The sequence below is a fragment of the Leptonotus elevatus genome, chromosome 13 (assembly GCF_054856555.1).
Source record: "Leptonotus elevatus isolate MCC_2025b chromosome 13, RoL_Lele_1.0, whole genome shotgun sequence".
Classification (NCBI taxonomy): Eukaryota; Metazoa; Chordata; class Actinopteri; order Syngnathiformes; family Syngnathidae; genus Leptonotus; species Leptonotus elevatus.
In genome coordinates, this window is record NC_141251.1 from 2,006,739 (window position 1) to 2,018,770 (window position 12,032).

The following is a 12,032-nucleotide window of genomic DNA, read 5'->3' on the forward strand; positions in this document are numbered from 1 at the left end:
CTGCTCGATTATGAAAAAAATATTAATCATCATTGGTAATAATTGAAATTACGATTAGGACAATCATTTGTTTTTTGGTGCAAAACAAGAAAATGTTTTAACGTCTATCTGTATCATATTGGAAGTGAAAAAGTTGTATCAGGCCACCCTTAACTCATTTTAAATATTTGCCAGGGTCCCCAAAACGTATTTATATGTTTTTATATATATATATTTTATTTTATTTTATTTTATTTTTTTATACTAGAGCATACAGAAGGCTTGGATGCAGCTTCTGATCTGAAGAGGTGGCTTAAAGTAATGGTAGTTATTACAAAAAACGGCCAGCATGTTGCAGCAGAGTATAAGAGATCAACCAGGGCCATGTGGCAAAAAAGCTCTTTTCCCCAGTGTTTTCCAAAACGATGAAACTTAGCTATATTCTAATGCTAATTGCTGCAAAACGGAAACCGATACAAATGTACTTTTTTCCCCTCAATGTAAGAAGATACTTTAATCTTTCTTTTATTAGGTTCCATGTTTGTATAGCAATAGAACACAATATTCTGCGGGCCTTGCAAAATCGGTCCAAATCCAGTAAAACAGCCGGGAGCGAAGGGGGTTGCTTCAGTGAAAATTGCTGCGAGTTAATCGGGTTAAAACTATTACTAGTATCGACTATAATAACTATCACACTAAATTCTCTCAACCATTTCAGTGCCCAGTCCCATATTCCAAACTTCCAGCTGAGTGGCATTGCCAACAATTTGATGATGGTCACGCAGAGCAAGTGTGGCCAGGCGAAAGGTAACGACGATACGCGCGACACATACACAAGGTCCGAGCGAATACAAAATCAACTCTCTTTTTTTCCTGTCCCCTCAGACGCCTTGAGTACGTTCAAGTCCATGCTGCGTCAGGACCACGTGCCCATGCAGTTGGCCATCACCAAGCTGGTGCAGGCACTCGGCAGCCAAGGCGACGTGGCGGGAATTACGGAGGTGCAGTCGCTCACAGGGGGGCTCGGCACGAGCATCAAACTGTCCTCCATGTTGTTCACCAACAACAAGGCCCTGGCTCACATCAAGATGTAAGTCCTTACTAGTTTCTTTGGAATCCTAGCACTCTTATATTGGATTAATATAGTTGAGTCATGATCTACACTCTAAAAAGAGAATTGTTGAACCAATTTAAGATTAAATAGAGAATTGTTGACCAATTTAATAAAATTGCTGGTAACAAACGATTGAATCAAGTTAATCTAATTTAATGAACTCATAATTAAATCAATTTACCATATTCACTTTGGATTAATTTGATTAACTTAAGTAAATTAATTAATTTAATAAAATTGCTTCAAGTGGTAACACACGATTGAATTAAGTTAATCCAATGTGAATATATGAAGTTTAATGAACTCCTAATTAATTACATTTAGTATATTCACTTTGGATTAATTTAATAAAATTGCTTTAAATGGTAACACATCAATTAAGTTAATCTAAAGTACTTTGGAGAAACTTTGGATCAATTTAATTAACTTATTTTATTAAATTAAAAAATTTAATTATCTTAATGAAATTACTTCAAGTGGTAACACACTATTGAATTAAGTTAATTCAAAGTGAATATATTAAATTTAATGAACTCACAACTAATTAAACTTAATATATTCACTTTCGATTAATTTAATTAACTTGATATATCACTTTGGATGAAATTAATTCAATCGTGTATTACCACTTGAAGCAATTTTATTAAGTTGGTAAACAATTCTCAGTTTAATCTTTAATTGGTTCAACAATTCTCTTTTTAGAGTGTAGACAAGGGCCAAAAAACGAAATCTCTTGCCTTAACTTTGAGGATTCGCACGTGAAAAGGACCTGGTCGTCATCACTGCTTGCATCTTGAATTTTTTTTAAAAATTCCTATTTCCAATCAGCAAGTTGTGCAGGCGAGCAAACACATCTATATGTTGAAATAAAGTACGTGATTCTTCAAGTTATGAAGTAAAATGCAAGGCAGAAGTTCAGTGCATTCCACAAAAAATCGTTTTAACGCATTACCGCCAGGCAAGCGTGTGACAAGACCTGTTATGACACGCTCTTTGCATAAAAGCTTAGCAAGCAAGCAGGACATCCTGAACAAATTGGAGACACGGACATAATAGGATTATTCATGGGTTCCTTTTAATGTCATGAAAACACCCATCGCTCCACCGCCGTTGCGTCGCCTCTCAAACAACGGCGGACAAAAACCGAAAACACATTGTGCATCAAACTTTCATCACGCCAATGGCCGTCGCCGCGCCAGCTCGCCGGCGCCGCAGAATAATAGAAGAAGAAATAGCAAGACGGCCTCACGCCCGGTTGGCCATGGCTGCTTGGCCCCGTCAGCTTGAACTTTGACCTCCGGGAGCGGCGCCCTGAGCCGCTCTGACACGCGTGTCCCCGCTGCGCCCGCTGAGTCAAGCTGACTGCTTAAGAGCACGGGTGGGGAAGCGAGCGGGGCCGGAAAGCCGAGAGAACCGCATTTAGCGGGGGCCCCCGCTGAATTATTCAGACGGTCCCGGTCGCAACAATCAGGGTGGATATGTTCACCCACCTCTGGACACTCGCGCGTAAGCGCACGGCGCCGCAGTGAAATATTCATCACGATGGCGACTGTGGAAAGGGGGGGGGGGGGGGGGCACAGTTAAGTGTACTCGCCAGGCCAGGTTGCCAGATTGAGTTGGCGGATATCTGGAGAGCTTTCGATTTGCATGGCTTTCTGCACCAACATTTCACCGAGAGCGAACAAAGCAGCAGAAGTTTGCACAGTAAAGAAAAATAAGTGAATATCTTCTTGACATGAACTTTTGTTTTTTTGTCCCCAGGGGTGACGTGGAGGCAGCGGTTGAGACGCTTGAGGAAGTTTACACCAGTCCAGACAGCCAGAACCCCAGTATGGCCTATGTGTTCCGCAAGATTTTGGAGGAAAATAATGACAAAGCCATCGACAAGTGTAAGACCGATAACACTAGTGCCGTCACTATCGAATATTTTTAGAAACAGTTCATCTATCGATTATTCAATCGATTAAATGACTTATCTGATTTATTTTAATTTTGCATGAAAGTTTATTTACAAAAGCATTTTCCTATTACTGTTTATTAACTCTTTTACTGGCAGCCATTTTCACTGAAGCAACCCCCTTCGCTCCCGGCTGTTTTACTGGATTTTGACTGATTTTGCATTACAAAAATGGTGACCGGTTCAGTCATTGTTTTAAAATATAAGCAGTTGTTTTTATGGAGGACTACAGAAATCCATGAGCAATTACAGGTAGATTTGGACAAGATTTGGACAATTTTACATTAAAAATGGTTCCAAACGGTTTCTCAATTATTAAAATAGTTGTCGATGAAAAATGTGATAATCGATGACTTGTCAATTAATCGATTCATTTTGACACCTCTCGACAACACCCACGCGATGTATGACAACGATGTCACCCGAAAATGAGCTGACCTGTTGTTCCCTGTTGTGTTGCAGTGAGCGCTATGGCCGAGCGGCTTGCCAACCACTTTGCCTGTTACAGACCGGCTTCTGATTTGTTCCAGACCCTTTTAGACATGGACAAAGTAGAGGATGCCAAGTTCATGCTGGCTGTAAGTATTTGAGAACACATAGGCGACCTGTACAACAATATTTGTAATGTTGTGTAACCACCATCAGTCATGAATGAACCATGAAGTACACTTGAGTACCTCAGGGCTCAGTACTAGGGCTTTTGTCATTCCTTCTTTACTAAGCTCATTGACTGTGTTGTGTTGTTTAAAAACGAAGCATGTTTTGCATTTAAATATACAGTGGATGTTATTCTTATCGTCGTGTGTTTAGTTTTACCATCAACTCCAACTGCATTAAACCGCTTAAAGGACGCTTAGGGACAACAGAATAACAGACGCTACGCACTTGCTAGTTGCTAATGCTATGCAACCAAAATGGTGCATTCAGGGTACTTTCATAGCGTCGGAAACTTCGGTTTTCTTCGATGATAACGTTTTATGGGGAAATAATCAGCCATTTGGCCCAATCGGCCGATTGTTTTGGCAGATGTTTGAAGGGCAATAATCGGTTGATTATAATCGGCGGCCGGGCCCTGCTTTTGACAATGTCCAAACGCTACACTATATTGAACCAGTGTCCCCCAAAACCCTGTCATGGGTCCTTGTTCAACTGCTTTACTGTTTAGGACCACAGTTTTTCCCTCTGAAGTTAATCAAGGAGCAGTCCTGTGTCTCCTATCACCGTTTTCACCCCTTCACTGTATCTAATCACACACTCGCTCACACTGGATTTGTTAAAACCCAGTCCTGGATCTTTTGGTAGTCTTTGATTCCTTGGTTTCTGTCTAAAGGCAGTCTTTCCAACAGCTGCCCCTCAGCACTTCTTAACTCCTTGACTGTTTCCAGAAGTCATTTGAAAAGGAGTCCCACAGGGTTCTGTCCTAGGGCTCTTATACTTTCTATACCAGCTCTCGAACGTTCTACACTAGATTTCTAGACCTTTTTTCCATCTCATGCCTTCTCCCAACAGACTGCTATGCCGGCGACTCCCTCGCCTCCCTTCTTAGACACGCCACAGCTTCAGGCCTTAGTGCTTTCTGTGTAATGGCAATTAAAAACATGAACAGCAAAAACAAAATGGGAAGTGGTGATGATTTTTTTTTTTTTTTTTAAGTCCATCACAACTCCCTCTTGCCTCCTCCGTCCAGTCGTCAAACCCTTGTGACGGCCGAATGCGTCCACCCATCACAGGTTTTGACTAATTTATCCGTCCTTTTGCATTCGCATCCCACAGAGTCTGGTGGTCTGCGGTCGAGCGCCTCAAGACTTCAACTTCACTTATTTACGCGCAGTTCATGCGTTACAGCTCGATGGCTTCGCTGCGAGCTGTGGGAAATGAATATGTAGACGTTAGATGGGTGGACCAGACGGCGACCGAATGGCCGAGAAAGCGCCGATACACCGGCGGTAAATGGGGAGAGACTTGCTTGCCGGTTGGCGGCGATTACTTCTCGCTCGCTTGCCGGGTGATCGCCCCTCTCATGCAGTCAGTCGTTGGTGTGGCTTAAGTGCGCACTGATGAAAGTGCGTCATCACTAATTAAACAGGATTATACAGATTTTGTTTTAAAGTAGACAACAGTTTTTATTGACCCCTAAAAGGTCAGGCATTACATATTGAGAGTAAACATTAAAATGATTTACAAAAACATCGACAATGAAGTAAATTCCACCTTTTTTTTCTAGTCGATTTTTTTTTTTTGGTGGGGGGGGGGGTCAGATATCTTGAGTGATAATCCTTTTCAATCATTAAACAGCCATGTCAGACATGATGGGCTTTAATGAACAGATACATTATTGCTCACTGCTCATTCCCCTTCATCACTATTTAAACACAAACTATGGATTACGTTACTACCATTTTTTTTATCCACTGTACGCTCTCATTCTCCTCTTTTTCTAATCAGTTAATTATTTGCATAATTTAGTCGTTTGACACGAACAAATATTCTGAATGTCATAGGCAAACATTTATCAAATGCTTAATTTTAATAGTGCGATTAATCTGCGTTGATGCATGATCAATAACGATAAGTTTTTGTGATTAATCGAGTTAATGCTTTAGCTTTGACAACACTACTTACGAGCTTTGAAGAAAATAGTACAAAAGGCGATTAATTGCGATTAATTATGGAAAATTGTGCGATTGATTAGTTAAAAAAAATATGACAGGTAAAACTGCATAAATATTTTTTTCTAAATGATGTGCTCCATGGTCTAAATTTTTTTTTTTTTTTATGAAATATACCTATTCATTGTGCAAAATGTTATGATTTGTCTATCAAAAGGTGACGGGGTTTGTCAGACCTAAAAAAAAAAAAAAAACTGCTGTAATGCAATTCACTCATTCACTTACAACTTCAAATTGTGCCCTTTTTTTTACTTCTGGTTCACATGCTAATATTGCACTACTTCCTGTCGTGGTCGCCAACTTGTCAAGCTTGTGAACACTGACATGACCCGTGCGTAAGGTTCACATCTATCGTCCCCACCTGTAGGACCCACTTCAGGCCTCACCGGAGGACCACAGTAAAGCAAACCGGGGCCAATCCCGTCACAAAGTCAGGCGACAAAACTCTGAAAAGCTTTTAAGCCGACAGGCGCACAATAACCACGACCAGCCTATCAAGAGAGGCGCCGTGTGGGCATACGGGGGGTGATGGAGGGGAGGGGAGGGGGGGGGGGGCTAGCCAGCGTCAAGTCATTAAGAAGTACAACCCGGAACACGTGTAAGTGGAGAGGAAGGATGAGACGTTCCCTGGGAGCATCCCGAGCTTTTAGAAGCCGCCGGGTCGGATCTGGCGTTCGCCTGGGGTGGGGGTGTGGGGGGGCGGTTTGGAGGCTCGGAATGAAGTAAATAAATAAAACACCAGGGGATGGAGCCAATGTGCATAGCGTCGCTCTAATTGCCTGATTGTACTCGCGTCATTCTGCGTGCGTGCGTTTTGTTAAAAGCCTTGCTTTAAGTTCCGTAAGGTTGCAATGCGTTGCTTTGCGAATGAAATTGCCGCTCAGCGAACACGCGCACTTTCATTGAGCGCAGGACACGGCGCATGCATCAAATTAGCATGTACGCAGTAAATGCCTGCTTATATTTGACACGTGACAAGGATCTTTTCCTTTTGGATTAAAGGGATACTTGACTCATTAGAGCCGTTTTCAGCAGTGAAAAGTTCATATTTTGTCCAAAATGTATTTGATTATTTTTCATGTAAAATGAATATCTTTAAAAACTAAATTTTTTCCACTTGCTGTTGACTGAAGATGACGTCACCTGTTTTCTGGGTTTGGTCAGTAAACTGAGCCCTGATTGGTCGTTGTCTACTTCCTCAGCACAGGTGATGTCATCTTTAGTCGACGACAAGTGGGAAAAATTAGTTTAGGTATTAATTGTATATGGAAAATAGTGAATTTATCACATGAATTAATATGAACTTTGTACTGCTGAAAATGGCTCAATGAGTCAAGTATCCCTTTAAGTAAGAACATGCATGTTTCCAAAAGCTTGTTACGTTACATCTCATCTTCATCCATGCGCTTTTGTCTAAACAAGCCCGGTGAAGATTAATTCAAGACGAGCAACTCAACGCAATTATTTTTTTCCTTCAAATAATTACATTTTTGAAATGCGCCATTAGCTTCATTTTTCCCTCTCTTATACATCTCTTCCTGCAGAGGGTCAACGCCTTGGCTGAGCAGAAGAAAGAAATGATGTACTACGTGGCGCGTTTGTCTCAGGAGCCAGGACAGGTCCAGTCACATTTTCTCCTTTTTTTTTTTTTTTTTTTTTAAGCATATTTGACCCCTTTTTAAATGATACTATGGCTAGCTGGCTTTAGCTTTTAAGGCAGTGCTTGTTTTTAGCAATGTGTTTTTGTTGTTTGTTTGTTCTTTTAGACAAGTTGCATGATTTTTTTAAAAATTATTATTATTATAATTTTTTTGTAATTTTTTTTATGATCTTACAATTTCTGGTGAAAATGATGACTTTGTTCCCAAGAAAACTGAGCAGTTCTCTTAAAATTACAAGTGTATTATCAAATTACAACAAAAACGCAGCCATCCTCTCAAAGTTTTTTGCAATCGAATGCTATTTTGTAAAATGACACCTGCCATTTTACATCGATATATTTTTTTTTTTGATATAAGAAAATGTGTACAAGCATTCGGTAGTAGCATTATGTTTATTTAGCATGTGTGGCTAATCCCACGTGACGTGACGACTTTTCTTGTGTGTGATTTGATAGGTGGGTAAAATCAAGACCTTGCAGAGCCTGATCCCCAACTTTGCCGAGAATGGAGTGCTCTACCCGTACTTGATGAACTGTCACGGTAAGAGCCTGGCTGGTTAGCCTAGCATAGTTAGCATGGCTGCGTAACAACACGCCTGTGTTTCGATATTGTGTGCAGTGTACAGTATATTAGCATTTATGTGTCGCGGAGTCAAAAATATAATAAAGTAGCTATTACGAGAGTAGCGGTTTGTATTTTTACAGGTAGCGGTAGCATTAAAATACACATCAACGGCCTCACACTTCTGGTGCATAAAATAAAATAAAATAATAATAATCTTTGTAAGACATTTGTTTTTAAGAATGATGTAAAATGAGTTTCATTTGAGACCGGGGATTATAATTTGGGGTATATTTAATTTAGGGTTTTAGAAATTCATACGGTATGTGTATTTATATGCTCTACATACATTTCTGGTCCATTTTTTTTTTTTTCGAAACAAGATAATTGAAGGTAATGTTGTGAAATGATATTAAAGTATTTTGGATTCCAAGTTTGCGGTATATTTAAGGTTGAACCTAATACTGGTAATTATAAAAAGTTTTTCCTGCTATTCGCCGCAAGGCTTGGTCCGTATCCCATCGATATTGGGATTTATTAAATAGGCCATTAAAAATAAATAAACAAATTTATACTTTTTCAGCATTATCTTTGGTCCCCAGCTGCCACGAATAGTGAGTGTTCGCTGTCTACGCAGTAAAAAAGACACGCTGGCCTTTTTGAAGAACACATGTCCGCTAATGAGTTAGCTGTCCTGCCTAGCCTAGCGTGCTAATCGCTACACGACCTGCCACTCAGTGCTTCTTTTGTCTTACACGCCGACGACTGTCCGTCTTTGAACTGTAATCCCTACCTACCATTTTCCTCCGTTATCCACCAGCGTACATGACTATTTCATTAGCATTAGCCAGCTGCTCAAACAAGGCGCTCATAGGGGACGCGTTGCCGCACTCGGGTTCCGTCTTTATTTCTCAATGGACATAACCTGGTTATTTTCTTGTGAAAGCGTAGAAAGATATAAGCGCACAACATTATTGGATACGATGTCAATTTTGATGGTGCCAAAATGAGCCTTTGGCAGACTGAAGTGATATTTAATATCCATAAAGGGGCATGTTGACGCTCACGGTGTTGACAGGGTCCCTCGATGCTTCAAATTCTTTCTCATACTTTGTTCAAGGTTCATAAAGTGCCGCAAATGTGGCTAAAGTGCTTTTCAAGTGCTTGAACTTGGAGCAAGCAAGGTCTGCTAATGGCTTTTCCGTCAAAGTTGCGTCTCCCTGTTAAGAAGTCGATTTTGCATTCATTTTTGATATAATAACGTCTATTTAATTGTGATGAAGTCATTTTTAATATAGCCATCGCACGGCACTTGAAAATGCGTGTATAAAGCCTTTAATGCGCATTTTGAGTGTTGGGTAAAATAAATGTGAGCCGCACTTTTTCATCGTGACTTGTATTTCTCTGCACGGCACGGATTTCTACGGCAGTCAAAGACAAAGACCTGCCGTCGGCCAAGGAGCTGTTCCGGCGCATGGAGGAGGAGGAGCTGGTGGACGAGCTGTCACTCAAGCGGCTGCATGGCTTGTATCTCAAGAAAGGAGAAACGCCGCCCTTCCCCGAGCCACCCGTGAGTCCCGCCGCCGCACTTCGCGCTCAACACACCACACACTACAAATTGCGCCACACGTTTCGAGAAATACGTATATTAGCGCTTTGACGTTTGTGCCGCCCGCGTATGGCGCCTGTCAGAAGGTATCAATGAGTTGCCGTTTTGGCTATTTCTGCTACTTTGAAGCTTTTTTAGCACTTCACACATTATGTAAGTGGGCCTATTTTCGGAAGACGCGCGCACAAAAACAAATATAGACACTTTAGAGAGGGCTCTCATGTTGCCGCTGCGGCCCCTGGAGGCAGTTGCACCAGCAGCCGGACTCACCTGTGGGATGAAGGTAGGGAGAGGCCGCTTGCATTATTCAACATCCGTCGGGAGAGCGAAGCGACGCTCGGCCCGAATGGCGGCGGAAAATCGACACCAAGGCCCGCCCGCGTCGGCAAGTCGTTGTGCGTCCGCTTCACAAATGCACACCTTCGGTGTATGACTGAGTTTTATCTTTTGTTAGGGGTGTCAGGCGATTAAGATTTTAATCGTAATTAATCGCATGACTTCCATAGTTAACTCACGATTAATCGCAAATTTTATATTTGTTCTAAATGTACAATAAAATTTTTACGTTTTTATACTCTTAACATTGGAAAAAATTTAAACTAATAAAAGTATGGCTGCATCTTTTAGTCATTGAGTTAAAATTAAAAAGATGTACTGTACTGTAAAAAAAACAAGTGTGATATTGATTTGTGTTGATTTTTCTGCCACTAGATGGCATAATTGCAATTGTAAGTCGTTGGTGACAGCTCAGTGCATTTTTCTTTTCATATTAAGAGCTATCTAATTTTTAACATGAAGTAACTTGTGAAATTCTGCACATTTTTAAAATTATAAAAGGCAACTTGACCCCATTCTCCACAAATCTTTGCATTATTATGACATTTATTATTGCTAAATTTTGACGTGGACGTGTCGGCTGCATTGTGACAGGAGTTCCCCCAGTATGACCTTTTCAAGTAGGGGGCGCTCATTAATCGCGTGTTTAAAAAAAAAAAATAAAATTGGTGGCGTTAAAGGAACTAAATTAACTCTAAATGAATGCACTCATTTTGACACCCCTTCTTTTAAGATTCATGTGCATCATTGAGAAGTTGAGGAAAATGTCTCCAAAAAATTCAAACATTTGGATAACCCAGGCCTGTGCCCAAAGAGGTCACTCGTTCCAATATTTTATTATCAATATATATATATTTTTTGTGTTTTTGGGTGGTTAGAGGTACAGCTGTATTTTCCATAAAAGCCAAACAAGAACCAAACACACACCTGGTGTGGATCAAAACGTCGATTAATTAACCAAGAGGAGGCCTTCATTGTGTGTCGACGGTGTGCGCGCGCGCGTCAAATCCCTTCTTTGTGTATTAATAAGGATTTGAAGATGAAACTCGACAACCTGTTTGGAAGAGTGCAAGGCCATTTAAACCCACCCATGAGGGCCCACTCATTCACAACGGCGCCAACACCTGCCGGTCCCACCTGACCCACATATCACCTGAGCGCCATTTTGGGTTTAACTGCCAATCTGTCTTCGTCCGCAGGAGTCGCTCAAGTTCTACGCTGACAAACTGAAAGAGAAGTTTCACAAAGATCAACGCGTGGAAGAATAAAGACGTAACCCCGCCTCCTTTGTCGTCATTTTTTTTTTTTTTTTTTTTTTATATACATGAAACATGATGTAAGTGATGTTCGACTCTCTTGTCTTCTGCTGGTAATATGATGTGATGACTGTACAGAAGTATTTATGCTAATAAATGTAGTTAAGGAATCCACTTGTGTTCTCAGTAATGTGGAAACATGCAAAAAAAAAAAACATGCTCATGTTTATCAAAGTGTAATTATAACTCTTGATCACTTTTAATCTTAAATAAAACTAACAAAAAAGTTAAAATTGAAGGCGCTTTGTCGTACCAGGACATTAATTAGTGTGAAATGTATTGATTTATCCTCTTGTTGATCAAATATGTATGAAAAAGAATACAATAATAAAAAGTCTAGAATTGTGATAGTGTAGTGCAACTCAACATAAAACATATTCAACTAAAACTGAAAATCTTAAGCCCAAAAATCGAAATAAGCTAATAGCATGACATGCTAATAGCATCAACTAGCATGAGAAGCTAAATATATTAACTGGTTTCTATTATGAAAATATTAAAATTATTAAAGAATTGACTTTTTTAACTTTCTAATTTATTTACCATAGTTAAGCATTATTTATAAAAGCTGGTTTCATCATCCAATGTTTAAAACCTTTGTTTAATCCAAAATCATTTGAATATTGAAATCAAATCAGACTATGTAAAAATATAATTGCTACTGTGCATTTAAAATAACTCATTTATATGTACGGTAGATTTTATAAACCTGACTCTAAAAATAACATCAACGATGCAAAAGTTAGACTACATACAACTGTAATTAATGAATTCCATTAGTAGTAGTTGACAAAAATAAGCACTCTAAAGGAGTGAGTTGATTGAATGCT

At 40.0% G+C, this 12,032-nt stretch overlaps 1 protein-coding gene across 1 annotated transcript in view; it reads left to right on the top strand.

Moving 5' to 3' along the window:
• lrpprc (leucine-rich pentatricopeptide repeat containing) overlaps positions 1–11,312 on the top strand; it is a 59,745-nt gene extending 48,433 nt beyond the window's left edge. The window contains exons 31-38 of the mRNA XM_086093413.1: positions 698–786; positions 865–1,069; positions 2,855–2,982; positions 3,513–3,628; positions 7,264–7,338; positions 7,836–7,920; positions 9,372–9,511; positions 11,086–11,312. Of these exons, the coding sequence (XP_085949539.1) occupies positions 698–786; positions 865–1,069; positions 2,855–2,982; positions 3,513–3,628; positions 7,264–7,338; positions 7,836–7,920; positions 9,372–9,511; positions 11,086–11,154 (907 nt within the window). The 3' untranslated portion in view covers positions 11,155–11,312. The remainder of the gene's footprint in view (positions 1–697; positions 787–864; positions 1,070–2,854; positions 2,983–3,512; positions 3,629–7,263; positions 7,339–7,835; positions 7,921–9,371; positions 9,512–11,085) is intronic.
• Positions 11,313–12,032: the final 720 nt, after the last annotated feature.